Source organism: Strix uralensis, chromosome 27 (genome assembly GCF_047716275.1).
Source record: "Strix uralensis isolate ZFMK-TIS-50842 chromosome 27, bStrUra1, whole genome shotgun sequence".
In the NCBI taxonomy this organism is placed as follows: domain Eukaryota; kingdom Metazoa; phylum Chordata; class Aves; order Strigiformes; family Strigidae; genus Strix; species Strix uralensis.
This window is the reverse complement of record NC_133998.1, coordinates 2921664-2942349: the sequence shown is the minus strand read 5'-3', so window position 1 is coordinate 2942349 and position 20686 is coordinate 2921664. Positions and strand designations below refer to the sequence as shown.

At 51.6% G+C, this 20686-nt stretch overlaps 1 protein-coding gene across 3 annotated transcripts in view; it reads right to left on the bottom strand.

The window, feature by feature from the left end:
- Nucleotides 1-20686, bottom strand: part of ADAMTS10 (ADAM metallopeptidase with thrombospondin type 1 motif 10) — a 60833-nt gene that overhangs the window by 26003 nt on the left and 14144 nt on the right. For all 3 annotated transcript variants that reach the window (XM_074851493.1, XM_074851492.1, XM_074851494.1), the window contains exons 3-10: nucleotides 14755-15119; nucleotides 9727-9886; nucleotides 7500-7717; nucleotides 6155-6238; nucleotides 5646-5791; nucleotides 2622-2665; nucleotides 1270-1375; nucleotides 963-1109 (exon numbers count right to left, since the gene is read on the bottom strand). In XM_074851493.1, coding sequence (XP_074707594.1) covers nucleotides 963-1109; nucleotides 1270-1375; nucleotides 2622-2665; nucleotides 5646-5791; nucleotides 6155-6238; nucleotides 7500-7717; nucleotides 9727-9886; nucleotides 14755-15119 — 1270 coding nt within the window. The remainder of the gene's footprint in view (nucleotides 1-962; nucleotides 1110-1269; nucleotides 1376-2621; nucleotides 2666-5645; nucleotides 5792-6154; nucleotides 6239-7499; nucleotides 7718-9726; nucleotides 9887-14754; nucleotides 15120-20686) is intronic.

Below are 20686 nucleotides of genomic sequence, written 5' to 3'. Positions count from 1 at the left end.
ACATCCAGGGGTCGAGAGCGAGGGGGACCCGTTTTGTTGTGGCCAAACGTGAGTTGACACTTGTGGGATTTGGTGGTGAGCCATGTGGTTTGCCAGGCTCTGCAGGACAGCGGGGCAGGTGGCAGCCCCTCGGGGAGGTTCACCTTCACTGCTCCTCTCACAGCGTTACAACAGCAGCGTCACCAGTAGAGATCTGATATTCAGACTGCCCGGGGACTTCCCTCCACAGTGACCCCACACACTTGCTTCTTTGAATCACGACTCAAGTCCTACCCAGTCCTTCTATTAGGTAGTGCCTGTGTCCTACCAAAAACCTCACCAAAATTGATCCTGACCACTCGTTTTGTAATAGAAACCCTGGGACTGCTGGAAGCTTGGACAAGAAGCCCACTCGGGCTGCAGAGGCATGACTCAGGCAAGGTAACAGTACTGAAACTCTGGGTTTTAGGAGCCTTAATCCCTTCTCCTGACTCCTAAAACCAAAAACTTTTCCCCTGCATTGCTTGTTCACACCTAAAAACTCTTCTTCTCAGTGTCTGGAGAAGCTGCCTACACCATACAGACCCAGTCCTATCTCCAGATCCCCCCTTCCCACCACACCAACCCTTCTCTGCAATTTCTGGCTGAACTTCAGAAATATCCAAATGCATCCAGAAGTTGCTGATTTATCTGTGAAGTTTCTGGAGGCTGAGAACCTAAATAAAGGTGTCACAGCTTCAAGGTAAACAGGGTTACTATCTTCAGCAGGCAAGCAAACCAGGGGAAAGTCTAAAGGAAGGAAGAAAAGCACGTGCCTCTTGGGATAGGATGAGGTGCTGGGAGACAAGACAGAAGGTGCATGGGCTGTGTGCTTTGGGGGCTTTTCTTTGGCTTTACCCACCCCTCACAAGTGACTGTGAGAGGTTGGAGGTGTGTACTGGTTGCGAGGTAGAAGGGAGGGCAAGGTGAGATGGATTCCTTACTCCAGGAAGCTGGTGATGTAATCCCTGCTGCACGTGGACCATACAAATGGGTTGGTCTTCATGGTGATGTGAGCAGCCATGAGCTTGGCTGTTTCTTGCCCACGGGAGCCACAGCTGTTGCCGACCCCATCGTGATTCATGCCAAACCTAGAAAGCATCATGAAGGCAATAGAGAGATGATCAGCTGCTGCATTTTCGACACATCTTGATCATCCATAGGAAGGATTTTTCAGCTCCTGTTGGCAGGAACAAACCAAGAGGTTCCTGTGACGGCCACTCCCAGGGCCTCTTCTGGCACAGTACTCACGTGTGGCCGATCTCGTGGGCAATGGTGAAGGCTGTGGCCAGGCCAATGTCCTCATTGATGCTGCAGCTTCGTTCTCGTTCACACATCCCACCGACGGGGGCCAGGCCTAGGGAAGCCAGACAGAGCTGTCACACAGGGCCAGCACAAACCACCTGTAGGGGACACAGGTGGTATTTGGGGACTAACTGGTGTGCTTCACACTCACTAACACTGAGCATAGCCTGAGGTCAACATCAAGTTCCTTCTCACTGGTTGCACTGGGCTTTGGGATGGACCCACAGCTCTTACGGGCTGTGGGCACATGGTCACTCAGCACTGTCAACTAAATTAATGCTGACAGGCTCAGAAATGCTAAGAATGGGTCAAAATCCTCTCAATTTCATATCCAAACCCCAGAATGGGAGCAAAGGGGGAGCAGTCCTTGTCACAACACTGTCAGTGCTGGTGGGGGAACCTGAGATCAGCTGCACCAGCACTTGGGCATCCAAATTTGGCCAGGGCAGCCTGGACAACCAAGTAAGCCAGGATCCTACCTGACCATCCAGGCTTGGTTCTGGCTGACACCCACCACGATCAGGAATCCAGCCTGACTCTGTCTGGAGGGCTGGATCACGCAGAAGTCCCCCCTGAATCGCAACAGCAGATTCCCCCAACCCTCCAGCCACCTACTGTCCCACCACCACAGGCTGTGCCCACTGCACCGGGTCAGGGAAGGAACAGCCTCTGTTAAAGGAACGAATCGAGCTGTCACGGCACCTCAGCCTCAACTTCCCTTCCAGGAACCTCGTCTGCAGCCGCATCAGGTCAGAGATCCACCAACTTTTCCTTTTTAACAGTGATTCAGAGCAGTAATCCCTCCCTGACTGCTTAGTCTAGACCAGGGCAAGACAAATTAGGAGCTACAGCCAGAGAGAGCTGCAGGGTCTGTCTGCGTCTAGCAGTTTAAATAAAGAACTCCCTTTATAGTCATCACAAAAAAGTCTTATTTCTCTCTGCTAAGCCAGGAATACTCCACTAGGCTATGGACCAGCCCTAGATGCGAGCGGTTCTTAATCATCAGGCTGGACATGACCCAGGGATATAAAGGAGAAGTGTTCCAGAGCCCATCCGTCCTCCGGGTTGCTGCTTTTAGTGTTTACAGAAGTCAGGAGGCTACACAGTCGAGTGGGCTGGAAACCACCGGCCTGTTCCTGGCTCCGCTGCCGGTGCTCGTGGTAGCACTGGGCAAGCGCTTCCCCTCAGCCTGCTCACTAGGGAAGGGGGATGGCACAGCCCACCCACCCTCACCACGCTCCCAAAGGTGCCTGTGCTGGTGAGAAGTGCTGGCAAAGGGGCAGCAAAATCCAACCTACCCAGGGTGCCACACGGTTTATTCTTGTAAATGCAAATGTCGTATCTGCAAAGAAGAGAAGGCAGCATTAAGAACACTTAAAATTTTGGTGGCTCCAAAACAGCGTATCTTCATTTTACTGATGTGTTCACATCCAAAACACCACGAAACAGCCCATGGCTCATGCAACACTTCTGGAATGGAAAGAGCCAACTGTAACAGGTAAAACACCTCTGATCCATATTGTACAACACTCGCCTTCCCCAGGCTGAGACTCACTGTGGATTTTTAACAATAGCTCTTGTCCCTTAACTACGGGGCGGTGCTGAGCGGGGTCAGAGGTTTGGTTTTGATGAAACGTGGTAAATCAGCAGGGACAATGCTATTCCAGCCTTGAAGCTCTTTGGGTTTGGGTGGGTGGTCCAGCTCTGTTCCTTAGTACCCAGTGCACTCCCGGGAGCCAGACACTTCTCTCCTGGGAGGCACCGGGCTCAGGGATCCATCCCAGCAGTGCAGGGTGGAAGAGGACAGGGCCAGCCTCCTGTCTGTAAACTCAGGTCCCTTGCAGCAAAGCTTATCAATCAAACATGTCATTCTGAAATTTTTTTTAAAAATAAGGAAAACACTTCAGTTTGAAAACATGTTCCATTTCAAAACCCACTGTGGTTTCATTAAAATGCTAAAGTATTTTTTTTTATATATTTTTTTCAGTTTAGTTCTTTACTGAGAATTTTCCAAACAAATTCAATATGGACTGATTCAAGATGAGTCTACCCTCTGTTCCTGGCTTCGACTTCCAGCCATTGCATCAAGGAATAGACTGTTTGTACGTTGTTTGTACATCGTTAGCCATGTACAAGGAAAAGCTAAACGTGGACAGCAAAATAAAATGTCCTCCAAATTAAAATGCAGCATCCTTGCATCTTTGTAATGGGATGTGGCAGCAGCTCCAAAAGAGACCAGTTTGGGCCAGAGAGTGAATATTATCAATTAGTTGCAGAGACGAACCGCATGGCCTCCCTGCCTCCGTTCAAATTCCTTCTCCAGAAGGTGAGACTCCCCAGACATTTGGGTCTTTGCAAAACCTGGGCTGAAAGCGGCGAGGCTAACACTGAAATCCACCCAGGGTGGCAGGCGGGGACTGGTGGCAACTGGGCTGGGATGCTGGGTTGGGGTGTTGCTCCTTGGCCCTGAGGTGCATTTCAACCTGAGTGGGAGCTGGGCTTGGAACACCGAGGATGGTGACCACGGTGCGGGTCTGGGGGACACCAGCATGGCGAGTAGGACCATCCGACACCGCTTGTCCCAGTAGCCCCACTGGGCTCATCCCAGTAGTCCCACAGTAGCCCCCAGTTCCCCAGGGACAAGAGCAGGGAGGAAGCAAGTTGATAGCACACGATGGGTTAAGCATAGTGTGTTCCTGGCGATGGCTCCTGTCCCTTTGGCCCCTGGGCTCTCTGGAAGTGTCCAAACCTCTCACCCCCAGCAGGAAACTGAGTGAGTGAAAAACATTTGTTGCTTTGTTTTGAGAGAATACCGTTAAAGCCTTCAGAGGCTCTGGTTTGACACGTCCCTGCAAGAGAAAAAAGCCCGCAGCTCAGCAAGATGTTATCGGGAGGCGGGGAATTTATTAGAGAGGGGCCGGATGTGCTGGTGCTGTCCAAGCCTGGCGTGGCCGGCCCGGCAAGTCACTTCGGGTTAGCTCAAACATCTGGTGGGAGGCCGAAGAACTGGGAGCCAGTGTTTGCATCCCACACGTGTGGCAGGAGAGAAGAAAAAGCAGACGCCGCAGCCCCAGGAGGGTGAAATGCTGGGGCCAAGGGGCCTTTTGCTCGTTCCTCCCCTGGTGCTTGTGGGGTCTCATCTCACAAGTTCCCGGGAGGGATGCACCAGGCAGTTCTCAGGAGCTCCCCAGGAGGGATGTGCCAGGCTGCAAACAGTTCCCGCCATCACCGGGCCTGGAGCGGGATCACAGCGCACTGCACCAGCCAAACCAGCTCCTGCTTGGAGGCTCCCATCTCCAGTGCTTTCGTTTTATTACTTTCTTCCACTCCGCAAGAGGGGGAAGAAAAGGCACAAACAAACCTTGGGTTTGCCTTTGGCTTCTCCCAAAGCTGCTGCCCCTCTGCCCAAGCAGGGTTTATGTATGCACCAAAGAGCCAGTGTCCTGGGCACTGCTGAGAGCTGCCTCTCGGTGCCCTTCATCCCCTCTGTCCCTCCAGCTCTCTCTTCGGCATCCGCTGTTTTCCCAGCTGCCGCTCTGTTCCTTCCACTGTCCCTGTCATCCTCTCTGCATCTTCTTTCCTTCCAACCATCTGTCCATCCTTCCAGCTGTCCCTCCTACACCCTCTGCTGCTCCAGGCTCTAGCACCCATCTATTCTGAAGGGGGTTATTTGTCCTCCCAGCTCTGGAGGTCTAATTCAGCATCCAGGTTAAGCTGCTGACCTAGACTGTTGTTACAGGAGTGCAGAGACACAGGCAGGGCCAGACTGCTCCTGTCCTAAGGGATTGGGATGAAGTCAGTAATTTAAGGGTGGCCATCAGCTAACAAGGAGAGAGTTCAGCCCTTCATGTAGGCACCTAAAATGTGAGCCAAATCCCATACTGGTTGCAGCACTCCATCATTGTCATGACGCTCAGGTCCCACTTGTGTCCTCTTCTCCATCTTTCACAGCAGGGGCAGAGGGACTCTCTGTTTCAGTAGGATGCCCAATGCTCCACGACTCTGGGGTGGGTTCCCAACACCACTGTACACTCTGGATCCTTGACTTTTGGTGCACAAATACGCACAGGCTGCAAACTAAGGTGCACAAAGAAGACTGAGGGAAGACACTGGAGGACGATAAGTATCTGAACTGCAATAATCTGCATCACTGCAAGGGAACTGGCAAGTGGCCAGCCTGAGGGACAGCCACTGCCAGGCAGCTTGTGGGGGAACGCATGGGAAGGAAGCCTCGGATGAAGCACTTGGACAGAGATCGAGGACAGCTGCACAGAGGACACCCCCCGTGAGGACAGCGCTGCCAGGGCCGGGCTGAGCCTTACCTGGTGATCAGCACTGCAGTGTCGTGGTTGGCTATGCCGTTCTCGGGGATAGCGTTCCCGTTGCCATTCCTGTTCACAATGGATTTCTGCCACTTGCAGAAGCTGTCCAGGGATTTCCCGGCGTGGTGGTTAATCTCCAGTGTGGGCTGGAATGGAAGCAATACGACAGTGTGTTCCCAGGAAAGCTCTGAGATGAAGGTACTGCCTATTCCCATGCCACCAGTCCAGATGCCTCTGCCTTTTCATGGAGGCCATGGGAAAGCAAGACTTTAGGAGGACTAAAGCTACTTAAACCTCCCTAAAGTCACCTTATCATAGAAACAGTCTGCAGAGTCCCAGAGGTCTCCTCAGCCCACACCGTGAACCCAGTCCCCAGCTGCCATTGAGAGGATGTGGTGCACCAGCAGACTGCTGGGGGGACCTTCTGGGGGTGACATCCAGGGGAACACATGGAGTCTCAAAGGAAATGCAGAAGCACGATGGAAGCAGCTCAGCAAAGCCCACCTTACCTGATCCTCGGTGAGGAGAATCAGCCGGGTCACCAGGATATTGACAATATTGCCCAGACTCGAGTCCTGGAAAAGTTTGGCAACCTGACCTCCAAGAAACAAGAAAAGACGAGTCTTAAAAATGAGCTCACTGGCTGGGTGATGGTGCAGTCGGCGCGTGAGCTGGCATGTGCTGGGCACCTGGTGGAGGGAAACAGGGCTGCTTCGTCTGTGTGGGCTGCAGGGTCTGAACACAACGTTTTTAGAAAGCAGAAATGGGTATGGGACTCCACGTTACCACTTGGATTGCAGAGCCTCCTGAACCATGTTCAGACCTCGGTGTCGCCTCCTGGGGAGATTCGAGCTGCGAAGCTGACACCCCACAGCACCTGCTCTTTGCCAGGGGCTCAGGTGGGGAAGCCCCACAGTCCTGGCATTATGCAGCCACGGGGATGAAGCTTTGCTGACTGCCCACTGGCAGGGAACACCACAGCATCTCTCAGAAATCTGCCGCCACAGGATGGGTATTTTACAGCAGATGAAACAGTTAGAAACAGTATTGTTTTAAAATCTGGCATCTGCTTTAGAAATGCAAACAGAGCAAGCAATGAAAAGAGATCCTGCAGAGGACAGGACAAAGACCCATCACAGAGGGGCTTTCAGCGGTTTGATGGATAACTTCCAAGCCTATCTCACCTCACAGGAGGATTCAGCATGGCCAATTCAGGCTGTTCATGCATCTAGCCTGGTATCCTGCCGCCAGCAGTGACCCAAATCTGATGCTGCAGAGGAAGCTCCTCTGCAGTAACCCAGAGACACGGGCAGTCTGGTATGGAAAAATGAGGGTATTTCTCCCTACCCCTCATGCTGATCAGCCCCCAAGCGTGAGAGCTCACTGTCCTTATGCTTTCCCATGTGTTTCTCAGCTTGGCTGGCCCTATTTGCAATGCTAATTTGAGATGAGAGATGCTGTTCAAAGAAAGGGCTTTGTTCTCCCAGTCCAGATCTGGCCTGTAGCATGGTCAGACAGGCCAGAGTTTACCTCTCCTACAGTGCCTCCCCTATACAACAAGGAGTCCCTGCAGGCTCCAGAGTATCTGCTCATGAGCAGCAGCAGCGAGTCAGGAGTTTTGACCCAAACGTCTTGCTCTGGGGATGGGGAGAAGCAAGCGCCATCCTGGTACAGATCTGATTTCCCCACTGCATTTCCATCGTGCTTGTTTTCTTGCAGGAAAAGCACATGGCACCCTCTGCCAAACCCAGACATTCGGGGTGAGGAACAGGATTTATTCCTGCTTGCTCTCTGCTGCTGGGTGTGTGAACCCCTGGGGTCCCCCAAGGTTCATGATGTGGTTATAACACTTACAATATTCATGATGGCCAGGATGTACTGCTCTATGTCCCGCCGCCCGTGGTACCCCACCATCATCTTGTCAGCCACCACCAGGGTCTCCACGTAGCGCTCTGTGCTGACGGATCTCTTCAGGGGCAGCTGGCCTCGCTGGCTGTGGTTGCCCGACGGCTTCAGAGGGGACGGCTTCAGTGTCCGCAGCCACCAGTGTCTCCCTTTCCAGGGCTTCTCATCTGAGGGGGGAAAAGAGATTTTTTCTGTTGCCCTCCAGCAGCAATTCAGCAGCACACAGAGGCGAGGGGTGTGCAGCATGAGCTTGGTTTCTGGGAAGGAAAGGCCACCATGAGTGGATCCATGCTGAGTTCTTCCTACTGCAGCCCAGGGCTGTCCCCATGCTGCTGCCGGCCCCACTGGCATCCTGCCTGCCCTCCTGCCCTCCTCCTGCCCAGGCGCTGCAGGCAGAGGTGTGTGCCCGTCCTGCTGTGGCAGCCCCATGCACTTCACTGCTTCCATGCTGCCAGGCCCTGCCCTCGCCTCTGTCACAGGGAGGAGCGGTGTGGATTTAGAAACTACACAGACATAATCTGAAAATAAAGCCATTGCAGATCATTTCCTCTTTCCTTTTCCTGCCAGGACCTGAATTTAGGACTTGGCTTTTCCTCTACAGAAATGGCTGCAGCCTCCAAAGCAGCAGCAGGTTTGTAGGACTTTGCTCCAGGCTTCAAGTGCTACTGACCTGACCCTAGAGATGTCCCCAGCAGGGCTATCAGCTGCAAACCCAGGGCAGAAGAGCTGGCTGGGAGGCTGCAACCACTCTTCTGCCCTGTCAGGAGAGATGGCTGAATCCCCCTCCTCTGCTCTGATACTGGATCATCAAACATCCAGCAAGACTGGGAAGATGGGCAGATCACAGGCAGCCCCCCAGCCTACCAGCTCCTGCCCCTCTGGCTGATCAGGGGGAGCTCACGGGGGACAGGTCCAGCCTGTGGAGCGAGGGGATGGGGTGGCTTTGCTGGGCCAGTTGAATTGTGGTTGTTCTGAACTGTATTTGGCCTGTGGCTCCCACTGCATGGGCTTTGCTTTCCAAGAAGCAATTAGGAACAGGCTAACTTTTGTCTGGAAGCTGGGGAATGTGGCAAAGAGTCAGCAGAAGGGGAGTCTGCTTGTGCTTTGTCCAATGTGACTTTGGGAGCTGGGACGGGAGGAGCTGGCCAGGGAAGCACAGGTTGTCTCCAGAGATGCTGGCAAGTCTGGGGACACTCAAGAGTCTGCTCAGAGCAGGCTGGCAATGCCCCAGTGTCTCCAGAGGCTCCATCCCTTCCAGCAGTGACTCCTCATCTGGTCAAGTGTCACCACTGGGGCACTGGATGAACTTCCTGCAGCGACACACAAACCTGCCAGGAGCAACTGGGAACAGCTCGGCTTCTGCATCCACAAACTCTAATCCATAAAATGCGAGCTGGCCCCTCTGCAGGGATGGCATCTTCTCTCATCCTGACGGAGCCAGGAGAAGACTCTGTAAACTGAGGGAGCAGCGTCCTGTGTGCACGCAACGTTTTGGGTACAGGGAGAAATTTTGCACATTCATGAGGGCTGGGGATTTCAGCCAGGCTCTGGGACACAGACTGATTGCTAGCAAGGACGAGAAGGGCACAGGCACATGGGGGGAGGCCAGGGCAGACCTTTGTGAGTCCTTTAGGAAATCAAAGGCCTGTAAGTGTAGGAGTGGGGTAGATGTGCAATTGCCATTCCGTATAAACGTCTCCCAGAGCCCACTGTGACTAACCAGTCCCCACATCCCCCCTACAAGGCACATTTCCACCTGGTCTCTAACAGCAGCAGATGTATCTCAACGTGGACGCAATCTTCGGTGACTAAAACCCAAAGAGAAGTCTCTGCTGAGCATGTGTAAGCTATGATTTCTCAATACCTTGTAAATTGGCCAGATCTGGGAGGATTTTTCTTAAGAACAATAAGAGTCGTTTTTTTCTCTTCTTTTCCATGCTCTATTTACAAATTTAAAAGCCCTGCTGCGAAGAAGAGAGTACAAGAGCTTTCCAAAGACTAAGCCACCAGAATTCCTTAACTTGGGTAAAAGTAAATACAGAAAACTTTCTTGAATGCAGGAGATAAATTTGGTTCTTTGCCATATAGAGCAGCGTGGACCTTCAAAGCCTGGTCTACCAGGACCTTCCCAGCCTGCACTGGGATGGATTGAGGATGTGTTGGTGGGTACAGATACCTAGCACGCCGCAGGCTGCATCCATGTGCGGGTACTGGAGAGACGATCGCTTGTACACGACGTGGGGGCTGCCCTTGCCCTCGTTCCCTGTGCTGACATTGGCTCCCGGGCTCAGCGGTTCAATGAAATATTCCTCCTCGTCTGCCACGATCACCCCATGCTGCAGAAGGAAAGAGATGGAAGGGCAATAAAAGAGGTAGAGAGAGAACTGGGTGACATACTGGTGGCTTCTCGTAACGACCTTTCTGATGATTAACCACTGAATTTCTGGGGACTAACAAATACTTCTGAGAATGTGAAGGATTCCTTCATTTACACGGAAAGACTGAACTATATGAACCTACAGACCAGAGAAAACTGAGACAGATGGTCATGGATGCCTTGGGACATCTGTGTTCACTAAAGTCCTCTGGAAATCACAGTCTTTCCTTGCAAAATTATGAATGAGTTGCTTCCTATTCCACCCACTCAGTCTAATTGAGAGCTGTCTGTGGGATCCTAAATACCATACCTTCAAATAGCAGCATAACTCAGCAGTGAGCTCTAGCTCTTCTACTTTTCAGCCTCACCAAAGAACCTTCAAAAGCAGCTCAGGACCATTACCACCAGCTGGGAAACTCGGGCACAGAGCTGCAGAGAAGTGTAGATGCTCAGAGGCTTTTGAGAAACACACTAAATCTTTAAAATCTGAAGCCCGACTAGCAGTGAGGCAACCAGCAGGAGCCACAACCTTTCTCTGCAGCCTGAAACCTGGGTTGTGCCCTGTAGACATCACCGCCCCTTTTACACCTCTGACTGGCCACCCCAGACAGATGATCTTGTTTCTGCTCCCTAATTTGTTTTTTGTTGTTCTCCCTTATTTTATTCTTTGACTGAGTGAATCTCAGCTGTGAGCCCAGACTTTGCTCTCTGTGAGTGGACTCACTCATAAGACAGTGACAACTGGGCAGGAGCAGACCCCAGCAGGTATGAGCAGCCAAACCCACCAGGTGCTTGCAAGATCTCTCCTCTGCAGCTGGTCCTATCCTCACAGCAAGATTTCCCTCTACCTAAAAGGTCTGAACAGCCTAAAAGGTTTCTGGCAGCTCAACACGATACAAGAAGCTCCCTCGCTGTAACAACTTCTGGCGCTGAATCTCATCTAACTCCAAGAAACGTGGGTGTGCTATCAGCTGAACTTACCAACAAGCAACCGAAGCACAGAAACGTGCCTGACATTGCTCAAGCAAGACAAGAAGTATCCCAAAAGTCTAAGACCCACGTTACCTGGCTGTCCTCCCACTCCCTGTGAGCAGGCACAGCTCTGGGTGCAGACATCCCTCTCCTGCCATCCGCTCTGCACCGGTGTTGTCCTTTGGCTGTCACAGTGCTTTACCAGCTCCCCTCTGTGCCAGGGGGACAGGAGCCCTGATCTGCCAGGACAGGGAGTGGGGAGGGAGGTCTCTGTAACACATCTTGAGGTCCTTGCATGGAAGGCACCACCTGCGTAACAGCATTATTGCTGGGTGTTTGTGGGGGAGAGCCTCTCTGGGGTGGACACTGCCTCTGTAATAGGTCTCTCCCCCTCTCCCTCCCTGCCATGAAAGCTGAATCGGGGCAGTGTGTGCACAGCGAAGTCCCCATCTCCAGAGTGCCGGGGGATTTCCTCCTGCACCAGGCTCTGTTGCTCTTGGCTCAGCTCCACCTTTTCAAACACAAGCGAGGTACTGTGAGGTTAGCCTGGCGAAGGCTCCGGCGGAAAGCCGAGTGTCGGCCTGCGAAGCCAGCTGGCTGCCGGCTTTGTGGGACGGGGAGAAGGAGGTCACCACCGGCTCGGGGCAGAGCAGCAGGAGGGGAGAGCACGTCCTGCCCAAAAAGCATGTAACGCTAGAAAAGGGCTGTTCTTACTTAAACCCTGAGCCTCTGCAGAGCATGAGAGGCAGGAGGCTCCGCTGCCTGCCTGGCATCCTTCAGCAATGAAGCTCAGCCATCACAGGAGTCTAAAAACTGCCCCATCGCTGACCCCAAGGACCAAGCTCTGAGCTCTGGGTGCTGGACGGGACACAAGCCTGTTGAAAGGGGGCAGTGAGAAGCCCTTAGAGAGATCCCTGTGGTTTGTGGGGGAGCTAAACTGGATATCCTGTCTATGATTCACCCAGGTCATCTGCAGAGCAAGGATGGTTTATGCTATTAGCTTATAACCGCACTGGAGAACAGCACAGCCACATACTGCAATTCAGCTCTTCCACCTCCTTGTATCTACACACGAGCAGCTCGCCATTAGCCTCAGCAGCAGGGTCATCTGCTTTGCTCCAAGCATTTAATGTCCATGCTGACTTCAGAAGGGCTTTTCAGGTGAAAGCACAATTTCAGCACAGACACACAGGGTTGAAAACCTGGCTTTTAAACTGTCCTTTGATGAGCTCTGACACAAGAGGTAAGAGAGTGGCATTTCTCTCCTGAAGTTGTTTTCTCCTCACTGTGATTTTTCTGATGGTAGGACAGGGGTCCTTGGGATCTCATGCAGCCAGGGGGATGAAACATGGCTTTGCTTAAGACAGGGATTTCAGCTCCTGGCCAGGCTGAGGCAAAGCTGCCTGGGCTGCTCCCTGCAGGCTCCAGCTGCTTCGTGCTTGGCCCTGCTGGCAGCTCACACCTCCGTGTGTTTTGGAAAATGGACCATTTTGCCCTTTGCTTCCGACAAGTTAAGCCTGGGTGACGTTCCCCCCACTCAGCCTGAAGCACAGCATGGCATGGGGAGATGCGTGGGGTGAGCCACACTGCCTGCCTGCCCTCAGCCCGGGGTGATGGTGCATGTGGCCGGGAAGACGAGCTGATGGGAACATGCCCCGATATTGGCAGTGCAAAGCTGGGGTTCCGTGAGGTGTGAGTTACGTTGTGGGTGTTTGAAAACAAAGCTGTTTACAGTGTACACCTAGCAGACTCAGAAATTGGTTAGGGATGTGGGAGTTTGAGGACAGGAGGATGGCTTGGGGCTTGCTACCCATTTTTACAGCTTTGTGTTGGACGCTTCTGCGGACGCAGTCATCCCTTTCCCTCCTCCTCGTGCACAGCTCACCCTGTAATCAACACCTGGTCCCTGCTTGTGCTCATGCAACAACACAACACACAACCTCCTTTGCATCATCAGTGAGTCAGGTCTGTGCAAACGTGGGTCACTGTGTGCAGCCCCCCCTTAGCACGTGTCAGCAGGAGCCTGAACCCTGAGACCTCGGTAACTGGAGACCCTCTTCTGTCCCCACCTGTCCCCTCCAAAGCAGACTGACACCTGCCTGGCTGGGAGCGTGCTGCAGCTGAGGGACGGCACAAGTGGATCAGCTGTTACTGATCAACCAGAGCTCTGCGACAGGTCTTCTCCGGTGGCAGTTACAGTCCCCACTCTGCCAGCTAAAGATGCCAGACTCCTCTTGTCCAAATTCCTGACCCTATTGTCCTCGCTAACCCAGAAGATGTCCTCTCCCCTCCTTGCTGATATCCATAGCTCTCGAGGGCAGAAGGACAGAGTTCAGGAAAAGGAGAGGTTGTTGGATGACCCTCCGTCCCTCTTCGTGCCTGGCTGCATTTTCCTCCAGACAGCCCCTGGTATCTCTCCAGAGCTAAACACAGCCTGTGGACTAAATTATCCCAGAGCAAGTGCTGCCGGGCCCTTGCTTGCCCTGGACTTGCTGCCCTCTGAAGTGGGAAGGTAGGCTAATGCCAGATCCCTTCTGAGCCAGCAGCATCCAGCTCACCCTTCAGTGCTTTTGTGAACACCAGTAAATTGTTTAGGACTTCAGCAGACTTCCCATATCTAAACAAAGGGCTAACTAGGGAACCAAGAGTTTATGCAGCTCTGATTTTTGGCTGTGAGATAGAAACATTAGACTCTATGATATAATGAGTCAGGTTCTCATTTCTGTTAATAACCCACAGCACTGTTCTGGCAGTGTAATTTAGCAATAAATCAAACGTGAATTCATTCCCATTTGGAAGCTCTTCCACACTGCCAGAATACTGCTAAGAGGTGGGGCTGTAGCATAAATATGAATCTGGCCTACAGAGTCTTTTTCTACATGTTACCCCTGCAAGCGAGCCATCATCCTTGGGATTTGCTAACAGGGTATGTTTGCTCCATCCCTCCATCTGGCAGAGCATGAAATGTGCTTTGCAAGCCAGAAATATCAGAAAATCATAGAAAAATAAGGATGGAAGTCCTTAGTCAATTCCCAGTGCTAGAAGAGCTAATTGACTCATACCTGGAGTATTTTTGAGAGGCATTTGTCTGACCTATTCTTAAAGATCTCCAACGATGTTGGGGCCATGTACTCTCCAAGAAATCTAGTCCAGAGCTCAGCTATCCTTACCTCTAATGTCTACCATTAAGAGTTCTTGCTGATATTTAAGACCGTGATGTCTAGTCCTCATTGTTAGGACATGAAAAATCAATCATTCCCACCCCCTTTGCAGCAACCTTGCTGTTTTTGGGGAATGCCATTTTTTCACCTTTTGATATTCTTTTTAGCTCCTGAAATCTGGACAGAAGTGACTGGGAACACCAGGAATGCATCTACAATTGTAAGGATCTGAATGCACTTTTGACATTCCCAGTTGTGCTGGGAAATTCCTGCCCTCCTGCACTTCTTCCTCACTAACACATGCAAAACACTGATGGAAGTGGAGGGGAGAGTTCTGTGAGAATCGGAATAATGGTCTAGAGCCTGGATTGTCCCATTCCAATTCAAATCAATGGAAAAATGACCACTGACTTTGGTAGAAACTGGACTACAAACAAAATACAGATCAGGAACCCCTACAGATGTAATGAAGGGATGTGGCCTTCTTCACCCTCAGCTGACTCTTGATGCCAGTGTACAACATTCTGGCTTGACACCAACCTCACGCCTTTCCCACCACCATGGACTCACCTGCTGGGACCCAAACCTGGTTGTACTTCTACAGCAAAGATCAAAGAGGCTGCAATCAGCTCTGCTCTATTGGCAGCTCTAGTTGTTAGTATTGCCCTTGGCTGGGCAAAATACAGAGACTCACCAGTCCATTGCAGTTGCTGATGGCGACTTTTGAGTTCAGGTACTGATCCTGCAAGTGGCCCGCGTAGTGGCAGTCTTCATGGAAATCATGTTGCCAGTCCACGCCATCTCGCTTCCAGTATTCGACAGTGAAGTGCTCAGCCAGCAGGTTGGAGTGCAGTGTCAGGTTGAGGAGGAACTGGGTGCGGTGGGCAGAGACTTTGTAGAAAACCTGCTGCTCAGATGGCTCGTAGGGCAAGGAGCCCAGACTGCGCCGAGGACGTTGCTTCAACTGGCTTCTCACATCAAAGGTGAGGAAGTCCCCGTTTTGGTCCACTTGGATGGGGAACGCAATTTCATAGTGATCGAGGCTGGAGAGGAACTCCTCTGGGGAGGGAAAGCAAACACAGGAGGAATGACATTCTGCAAAGAGAGTCAGAGTAAAACACCCAGCGACTTCAGCATGGAGCCAGCTATGCCTGAGCACAACTGAGCTGTACCCAATGCAAGGCAGAGGGACAGGGCCCTGACACAGAGAGTCGGCTCTGTCCAGGCTGCAGGATCCTTGGGGTATTCCCAAAGGCCTTCAGCCTACAGAGCCTTGGGGTATCAATAGGTCTTGAGCCTATGGAGCATAATCTTCTTTCTCTGCAGGTGATGGAGAGAAACACACTGGTCCAAGGGGCCATTCAGGACACCCAAACTCTGGCTCTGAACCTGGACTATCCCCCATGTCTCCATCTCCACCGGGCACAGAGACTCCAGGTTGTGCAGAGTCACAGTCTGTAGTTTGGGGGGTTATTTTAACCTGAATCCTTTCAGTACCAAAGGTAGCAATAAGGTCTCTTCAAAACAAGCTAGAGTGAGCCCTGGGCTGACAATGTCCCAGGAGAAGACAGTCTTACTAAGGAACTGTGGGGTTCCTCAGAACATCTACAGCTGCCACGTGGACCTGCTAACTCTGATAACTCACATAGTAACAGCACCATACCAGCCTCCCCAGTCACAGCTCCATTAGTGCATTAGGTACCGGGCATCCTCCTAAGAGGCACAAAGACAATGTCCTTGCAATGCCAATCTTGCAATCAAAACAGGAAGGAGGGTAACCAGAATTCCCCTGCTGTGCTGAAAACGCAGCAAGAAAAGAAGTCAGACATCCTGATTCCCCAGCCAGGTCTCTATCTATGACACCATCCTGCCTTCCCAACTCACCAGCTTGGTGCTCTTTATCGTATCAGCCTGGCTTAGCACCTTCTCTTGGGGCACTTGAGTTTTTGAGCCTGTCTCGTACCACTTAAGAAATGTGCTCTGACAAGGTCACTGTCCAAAACGTCTGCCTGCACTCACACAGTAACGCAACACTTTTGGCTGTCAAAGAAATTGGCACTCTGCAACCTCGACAGAAATTTCTCATTTTCCAAGCAAAATGTCACACGGACTGCCAGATTGGATCTGACCGGAGGTCTAGCTGTCTCTGACAGCCCTCAGTACTAGAGGCTTCAGCAGAAGATGTGAAAAATCATGCACTGGCCAGGATAGCTCCCCGCATCACAGCGTGTTCTTCTAAACCCCTCATGGCTGGAGGTTTGCTCATGGAGTGGGAGAGGATCTGCCCTCTTTTCACTCTGGAAGATTCTAACTGTGCTTTCTGCATCCTATTTGTAGTTGTTTCCTAAGCAAACAGGAGAGGCCAGGCTGCTCCAGGGTGGTTGCATTTTGCCTGGCTCCACAGCACCCATCTTCAAAGTCTTCCCAGCCATCATAAATTTGGACTCCAAATTACACTCTTACCACATGGCAGCACTGGAAAGTTTCCTTTTCCTCTAGTGTGTTTTCCAGTGTGGGAGCCTGACAGAGTGGTTTCCTTGGCCACCAGTAATGGGACAGTCCTTCCCACCAGCTGGGTTTAGGGGTTAGCTCCCATCCTTCCAAACCATAAGCACTTCTGGCACCTCTCCCTTGCCTCAACAAGCCAGAAATAATTATTAGTTTTTTAACTTCCTGTGCTCCAGCTTCTCCTGCATCACACCGCCTCGCGTGTGATACAGCCGGGCAAACAAGAGTGACTATTTGCACTTAAGCAATGACCTCAGGCTTGGAAAAATTTGCTATCGGAAGTGGCTTGTTTTTCTTTTCCCCTCTCTGCAGTCCACGTGGGCTTGCAAAATAGCGAGTCAGAAGGAGGTTTGTGCACACAGTGGCAAGAAAGGGCCTGGGACCCTGAGCTGCAGTCTCTGATCCTGTCCTGCAAGGTACATTCAGGAGGAAAAAAGTGTCCAGAGCCTGAGGGTGAGGTTGTGTGTGAGAACCTGCATTTGTTGTGGTGCCAGTCACCAGGCATCCTCTCAGGGATGTCACTCTGAAGACTAAGGCACAGGAAGGAAGATCTAAGAGCGGTGCCCTGCATCACATGAATGTTTTAGGAAGTGATGCTTCAGAGTGGGGATGCCACAAACGGGAAAAATAATGAAGAGAGATTTTCAACACAAGGGATAAGCCAGTGTCCTCGTCTAGTGTTACAGCTGGTCGCTTCCTCTCCTCTAAAAATGTAAAAGATTAGATTAGGGTCTAAGAGATTAGGATCTCTTTTACTCCCTAACCCTGTGTACTCCACCCAAAATCACAGATGTTCCCTAATTTTCTTATTTGCTCATCCCTGCCTTGGTCATGCTCCCCATATTACAGACCATGATAGGAGCTCCCAACAGCAAGAGGGGCACTGTTTGGCCCTTCCTCCCTTCCTCCCTCCCTTCCTCCCTTCCCTCCTTCCTTCCTTCCCTCCTTCCTTCCTTCCTTCCTTCCTTCCTTCCTTCCTTCCTTCCTTCCTTCCTTCCTTCCTTCCTTCCTTCCTTCCTTCCTTCCTTCCTTCCTTCCTTCCTTCCTTCCTTCCTTCCTTCCTTCCTTCCTTCCTTCCTTCCTTCCTTCCTTCCTTCCTTCCTTCCTTCCTTCCTTCCTTCCTTCCTTCCTTCCTCCTTCCCTCCCTCCCTCCCTCCCTCCCTTCCAGAAAAGCCATCATGTGCCCTCTGACATCTCAGCCACTTCACGCTGTATTAATAGATCTTGGCCTGAAACGTGCAGTACTGCACCCACTGTATCAGAAGGGTTTGCACTGGTGATAAGCAGCCTGGTGTATCCAGAGAGCTGTCAAACTGCTTTGGAAGAGATGCTATAAAAAGCCTTTCTCCAGGAAAACCTGCCCATGGCTTTGCAGGACACCACGCACCCCTGAAGGACCACAAACCTTGCAGGAGAGGGCAAGGGAGAAACCGGGGAAGCAGGAGGGTTGGGGTGTGGGGAGAGGTACCTCGTTGCCCCATATTTGGTGGAAAAAGAGCACACATCTGCAGGGGCAACAGGTGAAGGGAAAGGGCACAGGGGAGGCAGAGCAGTAAGCTGAACAAAAAGAAGAGAAGGAAGGTAAAAGTGGAGGAAGGAGGATTTTGTTCCCTCCTTGTATGCTCACCATTGCCCCTCTCATTATAAAGCTGCTTAAAGGATGAAAAGGAAGCAGATATTTGCTCTGGTCTTGTCACCAGAGCAAAGAGGAGCCCCAGCTGTAGCCCAGACATGATTCCTAAAGGATGGCTGTGGAAAACACTATGGGATCCATGACTTCAGGCTGCCCTGGCATTGTGGCAGTCTCACTGTGTCCCCCAAAGTTCCATGGTTTACATGTGAGCTGGGAACAGTGAGCCTGACCTAACATTCTATAAAACAGGGAATGTCTAATCTATCACTAGTTGAACTAAGGTGCTAGCAAAAAATTACCTTTTGATTAAAAACCATTCAGCAATGGTGAGCATGTACTGAATCCTTGGTCAACTGTTTCAGCTGCTCTTTCCTGCACTGTTAAAAACTGCAGCCTGAGCGTACGTGTTACATCTGAATCTCGTTACATCTCTGCTGGCTTCAAGAGGCCTTCAACGCTGGGCTGCTATTTCCCACAAAGATAATGACAGTTTATGACTGTGATACCTCAATCTTCTTCCTGCATAAAACAAATACACTGATCTGGAGTCAGGCACACGGGGCATGGGAATCCTGCTCCACTGTTAACTGGAGCAAGTCACTTGGTTAAAATCAGTGGCTTGTTGAAAACACTGGCCTTTATTCTCCGTACCTCCGACTGCTAAGAGGAGATAACAGCATTTCACCCTCTTGAAAGGGTGTTGTGAGGATTATGTACTTACTATCTCAGCAGTGCGGTGAAGAGAAAGTGTTGAGTAATATCAATAGCCTGACGCCAACCGTTCCGGATGCTGCAAGCCTAAAAAAGAGCTCTGACAGCAAGAGGGGCACACGGGGCAGCCTGACCCTTGGGACTGGACAGGGACTGGGAACCACAGCACCATGTTCCCAGCAACATCACAGGCTGAGACTCATCCCCCAGACCTGCTCAGGGGAAGCCATCATCTAGGGGGGCACAAAGGCATTAACTGTCATTTCGGTGAGCCCTTGGGTTTAGACCGAGGTGTATTAGCAAACGGTGCGGGGACTCGTGAGCGAGGGAGCGTTTCAGCTGCTGTGAGTCAGGACGGAGGTGATCTGGCAGCAAAGTCCTTGTCAGAGCGTCGCTGCGCTGCGGACGCGGTGCTGCAGATGGAGGGAGGTGTGAACTGACGGACATGGGAGGCCTAGAACAGTCACCCCAGGCATTGCCAGAAGCTTTGGCGAAAAGGACCAGAAACCGTGTTTGTTTCAGATTCAAGAAAATCTGCCTGTATAACCTTGCACGTTGCACAGCGCCTGCACAGCACGCAGCTCTGGGCCTGACCGCCTCTCGGCTCACCCAGCACACGCTGCCCCACGTTTAGCAACCAGTCAGCGCTCAGACCCAGGACAGTGCGTGGTTTTCGGTTGCCATTGTTCCTTTTTCCAGTTCTGCTTCACAAGAACAAGTCTGGTCATTGTAACTACAGCCCGACGGCACTGCACTACTCAACAGCCCGGGTACGTGGCTGACTTTGGTCCTGCTGCAATTAATCTGGGCACACGTGGTATTTCAGGATTAGGGCTGTGTCAGTACGCTGCTGAGGTTTTAACACCCTGCACAGATAAATGTCTAACTTCAGAGCTCTTTCTTCATACCTCTGGTGCCTGATGGGAACGATCATGTTGCCTCTTAAGAAACAGTCACAAAACCAAATTAGTATCAAGCAATTTAACTACTCTGTTCCCCACCCGTGCTGTATTTGTACTCTAGGCGGGGTACAAGGCAGCCCATCTCACTTTCCAGTCCCTTCACTCCTAACCTGGAATAAAATCATGTACAAAGGCACAAATCTATGTACAAGAGACCCACGTTCTGCTCTCCTTGCAATCACCTGCACGTGTGGCTCTGTATTTAAACACAAGACCATTAGAAACACACACACATATGACAGGTACAAAGCGCTCACATCTGAGCACGTTTGAGTATTTACTAATGGTAGCACTTACAGAGATGTGTGTACAAACTAAAACTGCTCCTCTAGCAGCACATGTCTGTCCAGACTCAGCTGTGCAGAGTATTTGCATGCTCCAGCAGAGACCTCCATCCCTGCACACGCAGAGGACTGCTCGCAAGCGCGCTGCCTGGCTGCACACACACAGCCCTCCTCGTAACAAAGCCTCTATTCATCCAAGGATGCGCCGCTCCACCCGAGTGGAAGGGGAGCTTCCTCTAGTGCTACCACATCGCCTTCGCTTTCTAAGCCTGTACGTGGCTCTCATCTTGCACAGACCCTACTGCTCTGAATTCTGCAAAATGTCAAGGAGCGTTAACATCCGAGAGCACAACACATCCTTTCCACAGAGGTCAACGGAAAACACCTGCAAATTCAGCAGGAGGAGCTCTGCTGCAGTACAGAGCAGAGCAGAGTTCGAGGTGTTTCCACCTACTCCTCAGCACAACATTACCCTAATACCTCCCCCGGGGCCAGCATTAGGGTTTCTGCCAGCAGAAGCGGGTGGAT